Source organism: Lycium barbarum, chromosome 8, assembly GCF_019175385.1.
Source record: "Lycium barbarum isolate Lr01 chromosome 8, ASM1917538v2, whole genome shotgun sequence".
Lineage (NCBI taxonomy): Eukaryota > Viridiplantae > Streptophyta > Magnoliopsida > Solanales > Solanaceae > Lycium > Lycium barbarum.
In genome coordinates, this window is record NC_083344.1 from 129,132,033 (window position 1) to 129,151,997 (window position 19,965).

Here is a 19,965-nt window from a genome sequence, read left to right on the forward strand (position 1 = left end):
AAAAGATTCAAATTTTTGTGACAAAGAAACAATTTGTTGTGTCAGTGTATTTAAAGCATCTGCTTGATTTACAGTAGCAGCCTTCTTAATGATTACGCGGTCAGATGGCCATTGAATGGCATTTTCAGAGATTTCATTCATCATTTGTAGTGCTTCTTCTGTAGTTTTTTCCATAACAGAACCTCCTACAGCTGCATCTATCACATTTCTAGATGAAGGTTTTAGACCATGATAGAAAATATACAACTGCATATGTTCAGGAATACCGTGGTGTGGACATTTTCTTAGCATTGATTTTAATCTTTCCCATGCTTGATAAACTGACTCAGTGTCAGTCTGTAAGAAATTGGAAATATCTTGTCTTAACTTTGTGGTTTTAGTAGGAGAAAAATATTTATTTAAAAATTTCTGAGTCATCTGATCCCATGTGGTAATAGACCCTTGAGGCAAACTTCACAACCAAATCTTGGCATCTCCTTTTAAAGAGAAAGGAAATAGCCTCAACTTTATTGCTTCAGCAGGCACTCCATTATACTTAGCAGTTTCGACAATGGGTTAAATGGAGTATTTGGTAATTAAGAGGTTTAATGGATTTAAATGAGATGTAAGTTACAATTCAGGAAATAAGTAATGAAAGTTAATACTCAAAACTGGAAGAAAGGCCTCCTCAATTCCTTAGCATTGCCACAAAATGACGGTAGACATTTTTTTAAGGAATATGAAAGGTTGTGAAGTTGTTCTTGGAATTTTTTTGCACTTGCGAAATCCAAAATTTGAGTATTTAAGATAATAATGATTAAAGTTGCTGCTACGTGGGTTACGTTAATGACTTTATTGCAAAGGTTAAATCGTAAAAATCACCCTTAGTTACTGCTACTATGTCAGTTTGATATTTGCATTGATTTTATAGGCACAAACATTTTTTTAATAGAAAACTTAAAGGAAAGGCTCAAAAAAAGGAGAAAGAAGATAAATAGGAATGCTGGCCATAGAGAGGTATCATATCACATTTTCTATGCCTAGCTTTATTATATATTTAGATTTTGGCTCCGAAGTAAAAGCTAAAGAAAGATTTTTTGGCCATGTAATGAACTGCATGCCGTAAACTAATGCTAATTATTTCGATAATTGAATTTTTATAGAACTCATTAAAGAAAATCAATTTTAGCGGTTCTTTTCCTAGCCAGAAATTTTAGTTGGTTATTAACCAAAAAACATGATTTTCCTGTACAATAAACGAAACCGTGATCATTATGAATTCGACTTATCTATTTCTTTGTGCTAATTAGGAAAGATTAATCCAACACAATGTGGCATATTTCATATTTGCATGCCACATAACCAAGAACATGACTCAGATGTATGCTAAATCAACCAAAATATACACAAAAAGGGAGTAAACTGGGAGAATGGACTATACATCCTGTACACTTATCAACAACAGTTTGATTATTTTCTCACTTTCTGCTCCCCTCTCCCACCTTGGCCTGGTGGGGGGAAGTGGATGCATGGCGCCCGTTGATGTGCTAAAGAGGTCTGAGAGTCTTTTTAGGGGCGCTGATCCATGAAGAACCGGCGAATGCAAATCTCCATAATGCATTAACATGCTCTGGCAAAGCATACTCAATACCAACTCTTGGACCAACAAGTATATGTTCTGGTTCTGGCCCATCCAAGAGTTCTAGACCGCCTGTCATATGCATAAGATTACACGGGAGTTTTATTTAGTTGCTAAAAGTTGAAAGATGGAACAAGATAATGCTTACCGGGAGTGTATAGAGCATGGCTAGACCACTCAGTTGATAGTCCTAATGCTTGACCAACCTACAAAATGACACCAATAACACTACAAAATCTCAAATTGCCCATACTACTACAATGACACGTAAAATTTCTTCCAACCAAGCTTCCAAAAATTTTAGTAAGCAATATCTTCCTTATACTGAAATATTAGAATATGTTAGGGTGTGTTTGGTATGGAGGATTTTCCATTTTTCCCATGTTTGGTTGGTCAAAATGTTTTGAAAAGCATTTTCTCTAGGAAGAAAAGTTCTTCAAAAATAAGGAAAATGACCTTCCTAGTGCGAGTAGGAAAATAAGCTCCATGAGCGGCATTTCAAGATCATTGCTTCCTCCCCCACCCCTCGCCACCCGTTGACCACGCCGTAAACATTTTCCGTCATACCAAACACACCCATAGTCTAAATGTAAGCAACACAATGCAACAACAACAACAACATACCCAGTGAAATCCCACAATGTGGGATCTGGGGAGGGTAAAGTGTACGCAAACCTTATCTCTACCTTGTAAGCAACAGAATGCAAATTCACATAATGAGGTAAAGAGCCTGTTTGGATGGGCTTATGCCTATAAGCTGCAAACAGCTTATAAGCTAAAAAAAATAAGTTGGGGTAGTAACTTATTTTTTTTGACTTATAAGCTGAAAACAGCTTATAAGCTGTTTTAGATAAGCTAAGTCAAATGGGCCCAATTATTTTTTTGAGCTTATTTTAAGCACAAAATGACTTTAGCTGGCCAGCCAAACACTCAAAAAAGCTAAAAACAGCTTATAAGCAACTTATAAGCCAATCCAAAAGGGCTCAAAGACATTTTCTCTTCACCATTCCACCAGACTGATAAATAGTTGGATGGAACCATAAAATAAAATTGTACGCTTTCATAGCTACAGTTGAGATTCACAACACAGGCCTATATAAATCTCCAAGATGCCAAGAGGCTCAACAAGGAAGAAGTTAATAATTTGAAATTCTTTCTGCAAAGATCCCCCTTCAAATCCTGGATAACCAATACAGTTGTTTGTATCTGAGTGAAAAAAGCAGTTTTTTCTTAGGGAAAAGGGCTAGATTTACCCCTATACTTTGGGGAAAGGTTCATATTTACCCTTAGCAACTTTCAGTTACTACTCGTACCCCTACCGTTAGTATAGTATACTCCCTTACCCCTAACGGCTGCCCAACGGTGGCTTGCCACGTCATTTAATGAAGCCACCTGGGCAGCCAGTCAGCATGCCACTGCCCGCCCCAATTAATTTGACCCGACCCACACTAAATGACAGCCCTAAATATACCAAGGGAAAAGGGCCAAATTTACCCCTGTACTTTGGGGAAAGGTACATATTTACCCCTAGCAACTTCAAGTTACTACCCATAAAGGTTCATATTTACCCCTAGCAACTTCAAGTTACTACTCATACCCCCACCGTTAGTATAGTATACTCCCTTGCCCCTACCCCTAACGGTGGCTTGACAAGTCATTTAACGAAGCCACCTGGGCAGCCAGTCAGCATGCCACATGGACACTGCCCGCCCTACCCCCAATTCACCCTAAATATACCTAATACACCATCAGATGCCCTAAAACACCCAAACGATCTACTTCCCTTAGAAAAAATACTATGGCAGCGGCGGCGGCTAGAAAGTGAAAAAGAATCCCACCAGATCTACTTCCTCTGAGAGAGAGCTAATCTACTTCTTTTTAATGTAATAACATTATTCTCCGTTCTTTAATGGTAGATTCGATGTGATTTTTTCCGTTTTAGTGTATTTTTTGTTGATGTTTTTACTTTATTGTTATCTTTTTCGTGTTTTCCATGTTTGTATGTGTTATATTGCTGATGTTTTTTTACTTTGTTGACTGAGGGTTAGGGTTTTGAGTGCGATTTTAGGGTTTTTGTCCTAGCTTAGTTTTTGGGTTTGAATGTTAGGGTGTCAAGGTGGTATATGGTTTAGGGCTTCAATTTTTTGTGGTCCTGGCTTTATTTAGTATAGGGTTTCAAGTCTTTATGGTCTCGACTGGATTTATTGTTGTTTGGTGTGGTTACCCTTCAATAAATAGCTTCTTTTATTGGTGTGGTATTGTTGGTTTTTGTGTGCTGGAAAGTGTCAATTCTTGCTTTGTTTATTGATGGTGGAATATTACTTTTGACGGTGGAAAGTGTCAATGTTTGTTTATTGAGGGTAAATATTCCCTGGTCCCCCATAACTTTATTGTCCTTTGTAGTCTAGCACATGTTAAAGTTTGGTTTTTTATTGCTGGTTTGAATAAAATCTGAAGTATTTGTGCCGTTTAGTTGACTTGCTGGTTTCCATGTGTCTTTATGCTTCTCAAATATATGGTTTCTTTATTGCTAAATTATGAAAATTATTTTTAGTGTTGGTACTTTCAACTTTTTGTTTCTTGTATGCTTATACTTTACTTTATCTTATTTTTTATTCCACTTGTCCCCTGATGTACCTTAATGGACTTGTTAATATAATGTTTACTGTTTTATTAGTTCTAAGTGTTTGTTTGTTAGTTCAGATTTTTTTTCTTTATTCATACAGTCTAGTACCTACATGTCAAAGTTTGTCTTTTTGCTAATTTTTTTACTTATCTAGTGCCCTTCTGTACACTTATGGCCTTCTAAGTTTATAATATTATGGTTTCTTTATGCATTCACTATAGTTCACCCCCCCCCCCCCCCCCCCCACCTGCGTATAAGTGTACAATATTTTTTGTTGCTTTATGTAATTGTTTATCTTTTCTAATTAGTCACATGTATTTTTGTCTTTTGTTTTGCAGTTTACAACAATGGTTAATGTGCATTTGAAGTTTCATTATGGTGGACAGTTGGTATTAGAGCCACAAGTAGATTACATAGACTATCTTGTTCACAGTAAGAAAGAATATGATTTTGACTTGCTTTGTTTATCTGATTTAATGGTTGAATATAATTCTAACCTTGGGTATATTGGGGTGCAACAACTCATAGTGAAAGCTCTTTTTGGTTGATACTATGAAGTAGAAGGGGATGACGGGATCAGAACTTTGTTGGATTTTATTAGCCCACATTATAATGTTATCAATATATTTGTTGTAGAAGAGTCTGAATTAGATATTGTTGTACCTAGTATAACCCAGCACAATTGAGTCTCACCTAGATGATTATGATGATGCCTCTGAACTTGAAGCTGCCTCTGAATATGCTTCAGAAGATAGTGATTATGATGGAATGGAATCTCCAGATTCTGATAGGTTAGAGTCACTTTTTAAACAAAAGAAGAGGGATGTTAATGAAAAGTTGACAGGCTATATAGAGTTGGATGAATCCATGACATTCAAAGACATCCCTGAAGCTAGGAAAGTAATCACATCCCTGAAGCTAGGAAAGTAATCAACATGTATGCTCTTGCAAATGGCTATGGGTTAGAACAACTTAAAAGTGACACTGTTAGGCTTAGGTATATATGTGAAGGTGACTGTCCTTTTGTATGCCATATAGCTAAGGATAATTTAGGGGATGGGATTACTTTCAAGACCTTAGTTACTAAGCACACTTGTCAGACTGCATTTGAGAATCATAGAGTTGGTACAGACCCCAGCTGGTACAAAACTGGGCAGTGCAGTTCACAACCAAACTCTTTCCAAGCAGAACCAGTTCTCAGCTAGTCCAGTTCACAGACCAAAACTTCAAATGCTACAACAAAGAGGCAGTGTAGTTCACAGCCCATTGAGTATCCAGACTTTGAGGCTGATGAAAACATTGCTATAAGGCCAAGAAGTTTCTCAGAGGAAAGGACTAGATTCCAGTTGAGGCTGTTGCAGAGTACACTAGCTGCAACCAGGCAGATTGAATTTGTTGGTGATGCAAGTGGTGTGAGTGTGCCTCAAATGTGAGGACCTCACCAAAGCTGAAATGGCAAGGAAACACTGCCATAATTGGACATCAGTTGAACCAACAAAGATTGGCCAAGTTGCAAGCAATGAGGGGTAAAGACAAGCAGCAAGTGTGATTGAAGTTGAATGCTTAACAACTATTTTATTTTTTGTTATTACTGCCTAGACAGTACACTTTAATATTTTGATTGTGGGGTTTTAAGACTTATTTTGGTGGTTGTAAAAGTTGGATGCCATGTTATGACTAGGTCTTGGTTTGTTTTTGGGGTTATAATGTGGCATCCTATCTTTCCCCATATTTAATGTAGTTTGACTGTTATGTATTGACAACTTTTTTGACTGTTATGGTTGGTATATATTGATAACTTGTTCTACTGTTATGGTTAATGTAGTTTCTCCAGTTTTAATTTTTTTTGCAGTTTCTAGGTCCAAAATGTGCAGTGTATGCACAAAATGGTATTGAATGGTGGTCAACACTTTGAATGGATTAGTTATAGATTAGAGGTGGTCAACAATTTGAATGGTAGTTGGGAGTGATTAGTTGGTAATTGAATGGTGGTCAACACTTTGAATGGATTATGGGAGTGACTAGTTAGGGGACACTAAATGCATAAGACATTATAAATAGGCAGATTCATTCTATCTCTTTCACTCACTAAATGCATAAGACATTATAAATAGGCAGATTCATTCTATCTCTTTCACTCACAACTCATATAGGCATATTCATTCTACCTCTTTCACTCACACTCATATTCATTCTAGGCAGCCTTCATTGTATATCTAACATGATCCTTCCGTCAAATATGCTCGCATACTTTGAGAAAAAGTTGACAAGATCATATGTTGAAAATGATGATTTCGTAAGTGTTAATTTCATCATCTAATTTATTTTTTATTTTCAATTGTTTTTTTAGTTTTAGTAATAACTTGTATTTTTGCAGATCCTTCCTAGTAACATTTTGGAATTTTTTCCAAACTTTGACAAAGAAGCTATTGTTCTTTATGACCATCATGCGTACTATATGAAATATAAAATTGGTGCATATACGCGCCTCTGTCAAGGTTGAAAACACTTTATCGATGCTAACGGATTGAGAAAAGGAAATGTGTCGTGTTTTAAGGTCCTTGGAGTTGAGAACCGCATAGTCTTCTTTGTTAATATAAAGTCGGAGATCATAGTCATAGATAAAGTGCTTCCAGCCTTGACAGAGGCGCGTATATGCACCAATTTTGTATTTCATATAGTACGCATGATGGTCATAAAGAACAACAACTTCTTTGTCAGAGTTTGGAAGAAATTCCAAAATGTTATTAAGAAGGATCTGCAAATATACATGTTATTACTAAAACTAAAAAAAACAATTGAAATTAAATTAGATGATGAAATTAACACTTACAAAATCATCATTTTCAACATATGATCTCGTCAACTTTTTCTCAAAGTATGCGAGCATATTAGACGGAAGGCTCATGTTAGAGATAGAATGAAGGCTGCCTAGAATGAATATGACCATATGAGTGTGAGTGAAAGAGGTAGAATGAATATGCCTATATGAGTTGTGCGTAAAAGAGATAGAATGAATCTGCCTATTTATAATGTCTTATGCATTTAGTGTCCCCTAACTAGTCACTCCCAAAATCCATTCAAAGTGTTGACCACCATCCAATTACCAACTAATCACTCCCAACTACCATTCAAATTGTTGGCCACCTCTAATCTATAACTAATCCATTCGGAGTGTTGACCACCATTCAACAACCATTCACTAGCATTCAATACTATTTTGTGCATACACCGCACATTTTTTGCAGAAACTGCACATTTTGGACCTAGAAACTGCAAAAAATTAAAAAACTGGAGAAACTACATTTGAAAGTACCAACACTTATAATAATTTTCATCATTTAGCAATAAAGAAACCATATATTTGAGAAGCATAAAGACGCATGGAAACCAACAAGTCAACTAAAAGACTAAAAACAGGCACAAATACTTCAAATTTTATCCAAACCAACAATAAAAAACCAAACTTTAACATGTGCTAGACTACAAAAAACAAAGGACAATAAAGTTATGGGTGACCAGGGAATATTTACCCTCAATAAACAAATATTGACACTTTTCACCATCAAAAGTAAAATTCCACCATCAATAAACAAAGCAAGAATTGACGCTTTCCAGCACACAAAAACCAACAATAACCACACCAAACAACAATAAATCCAGTCGGCACCACAAAGACTTGAAACCCTAGAGAAAAACATATGCTAAATAAAGCCAGGACCACCAAAAATTGAAGCCCTAAACCATATACCACCTTGACACCCTAACAAACCCAAAAACTAAGCTAGGACAGAAACCCTAAAATCACACCCAAAACCCTAACCCTCAGTCAAAAAAGTAAGAAACATCAACAATATAACACATACAAACATGGAAAACACGAAAAAGATAACAATGAAGTAAAAACTTCAACAAAAAATACACTAAAACGGAAAAAATCAAATCAAATCTACCATAAAAGAAAAAAATCCTAACACTAGAATACAACTACGAAACATCGAATCTACCATAAAAGAACGGAGAATAAAGTTATTACCTTAAAAAGAAGTAGATTAGCTCTCTCTCAGAGGAAGTAGATCTGGTGGTATTCTCTTTCACTTTCTAGCCGCTGCCGCCGCAATAGTGTTTTTTCTGAGTGAAGTAGATCGTTTGGGTGTTTTAGGGCATCTGATGGTGTATTAGGTATACTTAGGGTGAATTGGAGGTGGGGTGGGCAGTGTCCATGTGGCATGCTGACTGGCTGCCCATGTGGCTTCAGTAAATGACATTGCAAGCCACCGTTGGGCAGCCGTTAGGGGGAGGGGCAAGGGAGTATACTATACTAGCGGTGGGGGTACAGGTAGTAACTTGAAGTTGCTAGGGGCAAATATGAACCTTTCCCCAAAGTACAGGGGTAAATTTAGCCCTTTTCCCTTTTTCTTAAGGTTGCATTTGAATTATCACACAACTGTAATTTTCAGGGAACCTATTGATTGTAGGGAGGTTTTGACATACATAGGCTCTTAGTCTAGAGCCTAGTTAAATTGGAATTGCCAACAGATGTATTTAGTTTACAATTGATTGTAGATCACATCGATCACCACAACTTAATAATATAGCCTTATTGAAAGGACCGCCAAATTATACCGTTAGATGATTTTAACTGCTGAACATGATTTTGCAAAACGTCAAATATCACAACTATCATTTGAAACTCAAATTACTCCAAGACAGTGAAAACAACCATTTTCCAGTGAGTCCATGTAAAAGAAATCCAATGGAAGCTGTTATTTTATAAGGTAAAAAAACGAAATTCAATGGAAGCTTAAAATGTCAGAATGCCCCAAGTATGAAATCCATCTAACAAGGAACGAATGGTCAGATAAAAAGACCCTAAGGACATATCATAAGCAAAGGTTTCATGTTTAGGCACAATGTTTTACTACACATAATACATGCAGCATAACTCTAGAAAAAACATAATTGTACTCGATACACTTGTTTCTATTTTTATACATAGAGAAGCTTCCAAGGATTCCTTGAGAAAAAGAGTAGTCGATACCCCGAGATTAGTGTCGTTGAAGCAAATTAAATAGTGTTGTTCAAGCTAAGTTCCATAACACAAAGCCAAACTCGTTTGACATGGGGATCTAAATCAAGTAAAGCAAATAATAGTTTGGTAATCTTTAAGATATAAGTGACGTTAAACAAGCAACTTAGTCATATACCCAACAAAGGTCATAAATTACCTTTCCAGGACCTGCAAGAAGAACAGGCTTCTCAGTTTTTAAACCCCGACGCTGCTGAATAGTACCCAAACCTGCAGAGTTTACTCCATAACTATTGAAAGAAAACTCTAAAATAGCATTTCAACTTTGTCTGTTAGAGATGATATACTAGTCCAGCAATGCAGGACTTGAGAAAAAAGATCATCATAAATGGGGCAGTGCACTTAAATTTCAATGTGTGTCTATATAACCTTGCTTCCCATTTATCATGCAAGCATGGGAGCTCCAATGCATGAATCATAAACCTAAATTACTTTCAAGTGATTATTTGAGGACTATCAAGGCGTACTCAGGATATTCAAACAGTACTGGTGTTCTCTTACCACTCGGCCATACCACTGACTATCTTGATATTGGTTGATGATGTCAATTAAAACAGACAAGTTTTAGTTAATTATTTTAAAAGAACCACATTAGAACTATAGTTGCTCTTCTACCATTTGATGGATGCATTTTAGCCTATGTTGCTTGGACTCATGTGTGGGTGTCCGATATGGGTGCGAATCTAGATGCCGGATTCTTCATCACATAAGTTTTAGGATTCGGGGGTATGGATCCGCGTGCAGATACGGGTGCTGACCCAAGAAATGTATATTACGATATATAAAGTATATGTTTCGAATTACCCGTGGTGCACTTGCGGGAAACTCCTTGCCGAGGTCCTGTGCACCCCCGGGATTAGTCGGGGCTCAAAGAGACCCGGACACCCGATGCTTAATCAAAAAAAAAAAAAAGTATATGTTTCGATTAATTAATATTGAACTAAAACTAATAAAATTTACTTATTTATAAACACCTAAGATCTTATTCATAAGATATCTCGTGTAATAGCAAAGCATTCTCATACTTTATATAATAAACCAAAAAAATAAACCAAACTTCCAATCAATCTATACTTCTCAACAACAACAACAACATACCAGTAGAATCCCACAATGTGGGGTCTAGGGAGAGTATAGAGTGTATGCAGACCTTACCCCCACCTTGAAAGGTAGGGAGGCTGTTTCCGAAAGACCCTCGACTCAAGAGAGAACAAGACAAAAAGGTCAGATAAGGATAAGCATATCAAAACAATATGAAAACGAGAAATAACAAAAGCGAGAAAGTCATGATAAAATAGTCTGGAAAGAAAGGAGCAGTAGCTACCATAGATAAATAAGATAATCGAAGCTAAGTTACTCGGACTCTTCGAAAGTGTTGTCGCACCCGTGTCGGATCCTTCAAAAATACACTACTTTTGAAGGATCTGACACGCACCCGATGACATTTTAGGAGAGTCCGAGTAACATAGAATCGAAGTACAAGACCCAAGAAATATAAGCACAAATCAAATGGCAATAAACGAATGAGCAAAACTACAACTACTAGGACGAAAGAATAAGCGAGATTACCTCCTAGCCTTCTATCCTAATCTGAGTCCTCCACAACCTCCTATCTAAGATCATGTCCTCGATAAGCTGAAACTGCGCCATGTCCTGTCTAATCACCTCTCCCCAATACTTCTTTGGCCTACCTCTACCTCTCCTGAAACCGTCCATAGTCAACCTCTCACACTTCCACACTGGGGCATCTGTGTCTCTCCTTTTCACATGCCCAAACCATCTCAGCCTCGCTTCCCGCATCTTGTCCTCCACCGATGCCACTCCCACCTTGTCTTGGATATCTTCATTCTTAATCCTATCCCTCCTAGTGTGCCCACACATCCACCGCAGCATTCGCATTTCCACGACTTTCATCTTCTGAACGTGAGAGTTCTTGACTGGCCAAATCAATCTATACTTCTCGATCATAGATATAGTCAAAACACCTAAGTTAAGTTGACCAAATCCAGTGTGGATCCCACACCCATGTCATATCAACATGGGTGCGGCGGGATTTTGAAGAGTCCGAACAACATAGATTTTAGCTACACCTATACTATCATCTAATTGTTTTCCTCAGGTGCACTAATGCAACAAATGTGAATTGGTCAAAATGGAAAGTTTGCTTCAAAGCGTTAAGAGATCACTAAGAGAATGTGGGGTATTTCGGAAAGTGCATGCATCGACTTGCAATGGGACTAAAATGATCAAATAGAACACATCTGTAATGGGAAACAAATTAGAAAATTTGAAAAGTAGGAATATGTAATTCAATTTACCACTGATGGGAGCGCAGGAGCGAATCAAAACAGCTGCTCCAACTCCGTCCTTGTCTGCTACAATATTGAGCATCATGTGGAGACCGTAGCAGAGGTAGACATATGCATGACCACCAGGACCAAACTATCAATTACAAATCATTAGAAAACCTAGAAGACACACCCAAATATGCTCTATAACATTTTTTTTCTTTTATATACGTGGTGTCCGGGCCAGCTTGCGCACTCCTAATATGCTCTATAACATATACCGATGCTAATCGATGTCATAGCACAATACTACTAAGAAATGAACAATAGTTCAGTTACAAAGAGCACCTTGAAATGTTTCATATGGCTCCAAAAAGTAATACACACCAGAAAGCCACCAACTATTCTCAGCAGAGGATATGTCCAGCTCGGGATCAAATTTATTACTTCAGATGTAGAGATAGAAAATTACGTAAACAGCCTCTCTACCCCAAAAAAGGTTGAGGTAAGGTCTGCGTACATCGTACCCTCCCCAGTTGTGGGATTACACTGGGTGGTTGTTGTTGTTGTAGAGATAGAAAATTACGTAAAGAGTTTAAATGATTTCTTCACTCAACCAAATCTATGCGATTGATATTATTATATCACACCGTAAAACAATCTAATTTCTTCTTATAAGCAACTATAGCCTGCCCAAGTTCGAAATAAACAATGTTTTAACCCTCATAAAGTTTAAGTAAACTAATATCTAACACAGCAGCAATAACATTTTCTTTAGTTAAGCGACGGACAATCTGCATTGCATAATGCAAATCATATCTCCAACTCTAACTGAATGAGGCCCTGTGGCGAAGTCAGAAATTTCGTTAAGGATGTTCAACTGAACACGCTTCATTGTATGTGGCTATGCCACTGATGAGGGGACAGAGCAATCCCCATTAATAATCATTGAACAAGTACTCGTGCAATGGAACAAGTCCCATCTATTATCTTGCATAAATTTTAGATTAGAAAATAAACAAAGAAGGGAAACAATCAAACTTGAGTGAACCACTCATCTAAAAGCTTAAGCTTTTGCAAAGTTGGCATATTTTTTATTACTTATATCTGCAACTAAAAACTGAACACACACTTTTCCCAGCATTCACCACTAATATAAAGCAAATGAGTCAAAAATATCAGCTTTCAAGAATCTTACAACAGGGGCAGTCCTAGCAGTTTTCCCAAATCGACCATGACAAGCTGAATCATTTGGCCTATAAGCTTCCACCTATCAAAAAATTCCCAACAATAACAACAACCCCATTAATCAAATGACCAAGCAGGCCAAACATATTAAATGAAGAATGCTACAACAACAACAACATACCCAGTGTAATCCCACATGTGGGTTCTGGAGAGGGTAGAGTGTACGCAGACCTTACCCCTACCTCGGAGAGATAGAGAGGCTGTTTCCGTTATACTCTCAGCTCAAGTAAAGCATCTCAAAACAGTTTGAAAAGGGAATACAGATATCATTAGGCCTATAAGCTTCCACCTAATCAAACAATTCACAACAATAACAACAACCCCATTAATCAAATAACCAAGCAGGTCAAACATATTAAATGAATAACGCTACAACAACAACATATCCAGTGTAATCCCATAGGTGGGGTCTGGGGAGGGGTAGAGTGAACGCACACCTTACCCCTACCTCGTAGAGATAGAGAGGTTGTTTCCGTCATACCCTCGGCTCAAGTAAAGCATCTCAAAAGCAGTTTGAAAAAGGGAATACGGAAATGAAAGCAGTAACAAACAACAAAATAATGCGATATGGAAAGCAGTACATAGCACTCAGAAAAAAGAACAGTAACAACAACGAAACAATGCTACAACTAAATCAAGAATGCTAATAACATTTAAAACCTCAGTTATCTGAAGAACAACATCATCCCTCCTAAGGAACTTGCCAAGCAAACGAGGGGCAAGATCAAGTGCATCAATTTGGTAAAAATTTTGGGTCAAGATTGGAAATTTATTCAAGAAAGATATAAGGGTAGTGTTAATTTGAGGTATTGGGAGGTTTTCTGGAGATTCTGAGTTGGGTTTTGAATCTTTTGATTTGCGCTTGTTTTTTACTTTAACTGTTGTTGTTTTGGATGATGAAGCTTTGGTTTTGGTGGGAATTTTTTGGACAGTAATTTTGTGATGTGAATCATTTTTTAGGCGATGGGTTTTCTTCATTGGATTAATATTAGCATTAATTGGAGAAACAAATGGATAATGGGATTGGAAAGAGAGTTGAAATTGCAGACGAAAGGGCAGCTTTGAAGAAAACCATAGCATAGGGTCATAGGCTGGGTGGAAAGGACTGTTAATTGGGGTTTTACAATAAGTAACAAATTGTAGTAATTAGACTTTGGCTATTGGTTTAGAAAAAGACTTATGTTTAATTTCTAAACAGGTTATAAACTACATTAGGTGTAAAAAAAAAAAAAAAAAATCACCCAACTTATAGTACTTCTGGTGTTGGGGGTTTTGATATTGAACTCTATAACTATTACGTGGCGCCGTTCTGAGACTGTTTGAAAGAGCGACGTCAGGCTAAGCAACTGATGTCCGTGTGCGCTTACTATCCGCCAACCAGGGTCCCTTCGTACACTAGACGAGACTATCAAAAATCATTTACGTAGGAGGAGTATTAGTCTTTGTCTCCCAAATTCTAGTGTGAATTGAAAATTCTATACAAGAGATAATGAATCGCTATACCATCCTAACAAAAAAGGAAGAAAGTGGTGATTGAAGAGTTAATTCCTTGGATGGTCACCCAAGTTTAGAGAATTTTCTATAAAAGTCACTTTTGTTTCATTTAGGACAATAAAGTCACTCAAGTATCACTATTTTCCTCAAAAAGTACCTAAACACTTCAAAAGTCTCATTCTCTCCTAGTTGGCATGTCATGTCACTAAAACCCCATTTTTTATTTTAATAATAGACATATTTAACTCATCAAACTCATTTAATCAAATTCATATTTTATACCCCAATTAAATATCACATGGTTAAAAAGCGCCAGAAGAATCAAACCATACTTTTTATTAAGCCACTTTTTCAAATCTAAATTCTTTTGAATCTCGATTCAAATATATTATCTTTCAATTTAAATTAAAGTTCAAGTAATTTAATCTTTCTATTGAAATTCAAGTTTTTTTAAATAGCATATTTTTTTCCACATTAAACAACATATTCTTTCCACATTAAAATATAATTACACAGATAACACAAAAATTACATTCATATTGGTTTAACTTTTAAAACATCTAATTAAATCATATATTTAAAAATATAAAGTTAGTGTAAATTTTTTCTCTTTATTTTTAGCTATCTATTCTTATATATGTAGTGGTCAATTTTTGGCATTTTCATTTTCATACCATCGAGGTCTTTTTATTTCTCATGCAAAAGGTATAGAATTTTGATTACTATAATACTTATTTTAAATTATTATATTATAACTCTTATTTTTTATTTTGAAATATTATATTATTAGTCTTATATGAAATATAATATATTCTTAATTTATTTCATGTTATGATATAGATATTCCGACTTGTCATGTTAATCATGTTAATACCTAGCAATATATATTAAAATAAAGCTCTAAATAATTTGTTTATATTTTAATTTTAAATTTAATACTTATCTATAGATTTAGAGAAACTATCTCTTTTAATTCTAATTCATATAGATTACATGCTTGTTTGTTCCATTACCGCTTTTTAACTGGGTCAAAATTGATTAGATATAAAATATGAATTTGATTAAATGAGTTAAATAAGTTTATTATTAAAAAAATATGGGGCTCTAGTGACGTGGCATGCCAACTAGGAGAGAAAGAGGCTTTTGAGGAAAATAGTGATACTTGAATGATTTTGTTGTCCTAAATAAAACAAAAGTGATTTTTGTATGAAATTCTCTAAACTTAGGTGACCATCAAAAAATTAACTCGGATTGAAATCATTAAAAATTTAGCTTTAGGAGGAAAATCCTTTTTGAAGAGCTTAGATTGATTATGACTGAGCAAATTCAGGGTCTTTTTCCTATCAATACTGTTTTGGCATACATCAGACGATGGCTATAACTTTAAACATTGTTTTGGCACAAAAAGGAAAAAAGGTAACGTCGCCTGAGAGATTCGAACTCTCGCGGGGAAACCCCATGTACTTAGCAGGCACACGCCTTAACCACTCGGCCAAAGCGACGCTTGTTAACTTGCACTTCTCTTGCATATTTAGTATTATTTTCGTCAGTATACCTCCACAAAAACCGCGCCCATGAAGAAATCAATAAATATAATGTTTACTAAAACTATAGAGAATCTTAGTAGCTCAATTATTTAGATGAAGGTTTGATTCTCCTCCCTCATTTTCCCTTTTTCTACCCCCAATTAAAAAAAAAAAAAAAGTTTACTAAACTATTCCTTTTTATTAGATTTTTTTTAGAATTGAGCAATATTTAAGAGGACTACTTCTTTAATGCTAAGGGCGTAGTTGGAAACATTTTTCAATTTTTTTTTTTTTTAATTTTGAAGATGACACTTATTTTGGAACAATTTTTCCCCCGCTAAAGATGACACTTATTTTGGGACTGATAGAGTATATTTGAATAAGTCTCTAACACGTTTTTGCCTTCCAAATATCCATAATCAACATTTATTGTTTAGATGTAAATTTGCACATTTAAAATTTTATTTCTTGTATTGGGCTAAATTCGTGCAAGACAGCTAGACCTGTATCGTTATGCCACGTGGTTTAAAGGATAAGTTAAAGATGAGTTGGCAGGAAATGCCTTTGCACCGGAGGAACCATTTTGTTCGGTAGACTGTTGGAGTAGCTAAGGAAGAGAGCTCAACGTACTGCCGTTACAGAAAGAGAGCTCAACGTACTGCCGTTACGGATCAAGTTGAACGTTATATACCGGTGTTATTAGGCTTAATGATCCTCTTTATTGCTCATTATTACTCAATTAGTACTCATTATAAGCAGGGGCGTCATACATGGAATGTGTGCCCCTAGCTTCTAGTATAAATAGAGATTATCATTCCCATTGTAAAGACACAAAATTCAAGAGGAATCCACTCCACTTATACACAATTGCTTCATTTTTTAAGTTCTTTATTATTCTACTAAGTGTTTAGTCACAAGTTTGGCCGGACATACTAGCACCGGGCTCGATTGAGGCTCAGACTATTCTCAACTTTACTTTGCTTTATTTCATTTACATTCGATTTACTTACATATTATATTGATTTACTGGTTATTTTAATCCACGTGTCCTTGACCAGTAACACAAATTTAAGCTAACCGTTTTCCGGTAAACATTTCTCTATATTTTCAAACTGATGCCTATTAAGTATTAACTATTGATACAAAAACCAGGTAAAGAAAGTGTTTTTGAAACAAGACAAGTAAGGACAGGAGAGGGGAAGGTGCCCTTAAGTTTGTAGTATTGGCAATCTATGTGAACTTTTTGATCATTTCTTTTGTTACTTCAATTACAAGCTATGCTTTATTGTGCCATCCAGTAATTCTGCTTTCACAGTCTCACTTTCCCGTCTTCACACTACTTCAATTAGAACAGAAAAGAAAATAATGTAATCTTTTGATTGGTGATGGTAGGATTTTCGTTAAGAAATTTAACATCTATTATTTATTCAAAAAAATTTAACTTCATATGTACAATACAAATTTTCAATGAAGGGATGAACTTCCGATCCTTCCGCCCCCTATCTATAGTTATATACTACATCATTTACTGTTTTAAGCTCATGATTTAGGGGTGTTGCTACTTATGTCTATGGATAATCAGTTAAATATACTTCACCAAAAAATTATACAAATATCATACTTTTGTACATATCGATATTACCTCAAAATTTTCGGTGCTTTTCCCACTAGTATGATGAAGATAAAAGTGAAAGGTGGCTACTCACGCATGGTAGCTGTTCAGTCCATGTCTAGGTTGACACCTATAAATGACCATGCTGTTCAGTCCATGTCTAGGTTGACACCTATAAATGACCATGCTGTTCAGTCCATGTCTAGGTTGACACCTATAAATGACCATGCATGCGTCTAATATTTTATTAGTTTTATTTAGAAGGATAGCAGGTAATCAAAGGTTGTTGTTTGATTTTTATTATTATATGCTGTGTCTTGTACTTCAACTTTTCTATGATTTTGTGGTAGTTGCATTGTCGTTTCTTCTTTCCAACTGTTTTGTCATATTTTATTTAGTATTTTGTCGACTTCTTTATTTTTGTTATTTCATTTTTCGGGTTGCTTTGATTTGCTTTTCTCTGAGCCAAGGGTCATACCTGAAATAACATTTCTACCTATCATTAGAGAGGTAAGGTCTGCGTACACACTATTCTACCCATATCCTACCTATGGGATTACACTGAGTTTGTTGTTGTTAGGAAAATATGACAGATCTGATTTTCGTTTGATTCACTTCTTTTCTTTTTCTATTTTCTTGTTCTCTAAAATTCGATTCAATTTTAGTCGGTGGAGGAAAAGTGGATGGAAGAAAGAGTTGAATGAAATCAGCTGGCTGCCTGGCTCCTCAATCTCCTTCTTTTGTCATTGTTAATCAATTATATAATGGTGGGGTATTTGAAATTCATGCTTCTTATATGCAATATCTTCTGATCATATGATTTTAATGAATATATATTGAGTGCTAATTCAGATTTTACGTGTAATTTTTTCTTAACCAAAATTGTTTTCTTAGATGCTAACAATGTCACTCTCACAACCCATGTTGTAATAGATGTGCATAGGCACATGTATAAGAAAGGGAATTATTTGACATAATTATCAAAAAATTTACTTGACATAATGCTCATTTATAAGAAAGGGATTTAATTTGACATAAAGTTCATACACCATCATTTAATTATGACTTATTAGTGATACCTAAGATTCACACGCATATAGACGCATCACCCAATCTTGCATTGTTGATTTGACCCGAATGGTAGGTTCAAGAGTCACTGAGTCAGAGTCGAATTTACGGTGTAATATATGGTACGTAAATTTAATAAATTTTGTTTAAATCTTATATATATTTAAAAAAATTATCAAATTTTTAATTAAAAATTTAATTATTATTATATATTAATGTGATGTCACTATGAAAATCAATAAACTTCAAATCGTAAATCCAGTTTTTAGCAAAACTCAAATATTTTTCTGATATGTTAGTTGTATAGTTTTGCCACCGACAAATAGGCCAAAACAAACCTTTAAAATTTGCACCAAACATTCAGACCACTCAAGATTTATTTGTGGCATCTAAAGTTTCTGTCACTGTGACACATCACACAAGGAGAATCATGATGCCAATCCCTCGCTGGCCCTGATCAGATTTGATTGCAATAAAACTTTTCTTTTTGATTTTTAATATTAAAATGATTTTGGATTTTAAGGCCTCATTTGAAATTATGATTTCAAATCATGTTTGGAAATGCAATTTAGATATTTTAAGTTAGTATTTTCTCTTATAGACATAAAAACCCTACAAGTTATGAAAACTATCAAAATATTCTCAATTCTTATACAATCTTACCAAATGAGCAAGTCATAGTTCATAACAAAACTAGTACACTACTAGAAAATCTTTCTAAAGAATATAACATTAATTAATTAAACTTTAGTTCAATAAAAACGAAAATTTAACATGAATAGTAATGTAATTACTCTTTAATATAATCCTCCCACATAAATTAAAAGTTGGTAGACATAAATAAAAGTTAGTGGAAGTTAATGAGATTGATAAATGACTGACGTGTGTAATTGTTAAAAATCCCTACCAACTTATAGGTCTTTTTTTACAAAATATAAAATTATAGGTTAAATTTTATATTTAAAAAAGTTGAAACCATGATTTCAAACCTCAAATCATGCCTTTTTGGATGATTTGGAGTTTGAAGACATGATTTGAAACCATGAGTGAAAACGCATATCCATTAATTTGGAGCCATGATTTCAAATCATGATGTGAAAACGCATGGCCAAACGCCTACTAAAAGTTGTCATAAATTGAAGGTCATTTCTCCGCATATCGTCATTTATTAGCTCAAACAAACACAAAACCGAGAAAATGTTTACCACGTTTGACATTTCACAAATCAAACAAAATCATTTTTTTGGCTGAGATTTCGTTTTTGTACCTTAAAATTTTGACATTTATGTTATTAGCTAGGGAAGGGGAGGACCACTAGCTCTTAGAAAAATTCTTGATGACCAAACATATGAACTCATTATTCATCTTATGGACCACATAACGAATTCGATGGACA

General features: G+C 35.2%; 1 protein-coding gene and 1 non-coding gene across 4 annotated transcripts; both read right to left on the minus strand.

Annotated features, from left to right (window-relative positions):
* Positions 1-1,228: 1,228 nt before the first annotated feature.
* On the minus strand, positions 1,229-14,070 carry LOC132607374 (DNA-3-methyladenine glycosylase). 3 transcript variants are annotated; one of them, XM_060321310.1, is made up of 6 exons: positions 13,530-14,046; positions 12,820-12,891; positions 11,652-11,775; positions 9,473-9,543; positions 1,767-1,824; positions 1,229-1,690 (listed from the first exon to the last, which is right to left on the minus strand). In XM_060321310.1, exons 1-6 carry the CDS (start codon positions 13,947-13,949, stop codon positions 1,527-1,529), a joined length of 909 nt encoding a protein of 302 aa, XP_060177293.1. In that variant the 5' UTR covers positions 13,950-14,046; the 3' UTR covers positions 1,229-1,526. The 3 variants fall into 3 exon arrangements, with proteins under 3 accessions (XP_060177293.1, XP_060177294.1, XP_060177296.1); XM_060321311.1 differs by lacking the exon at positions 12,820-12,891 and having other exon boundaries at positions 13,530-14,050; XM_060321313.1 differs by lacking the exons at positions 1,229-1,690; positions 1,767-1,824 and adding an exon at positions 8,387-9,373 and having other exon boundaries at positions 13,530-14,070.
* Positions 14,071-15,783: 1,713 nt separating this feature from the next.
* TRNAS-GCU (transfer RNA serine (anticodon GCU)) lies at positions 15,784-15,865 on the minus strand. Its single transcript has one exon. It is a non-coding gene; the product is annotated as a tRNA-Ser (tRNA).
* Between the last annotated feature and the right edge of the window lie 4,100 nt (positions 15,866-19,965).

Bases quoted from the DNA above. Each gene is read 5' to 3' on its own strand.
- LOC132607374 (XM_060321310.1), bottom strand. From the start codon at position 13,949: ATGCTATGGTTTTCTTCAAAGCTGCCCTTTCGTCTGCAATTTCAACTC. The intron at 12,892-13,529 runs GTTTTAAATGTT...ATTTTTTGATAG, and splicing joins TTGTTCTTCAGATAACTGAG to GTGGAAGCTTATAGGCCAAA. The intron at 11,776-12,819 runs GTAAGATTCTTG...TGTAATTGATAG, and splicing joins CTGCTAGGACTGCCCCTGTT to TTTGGTCCTGGTGGTCATGC.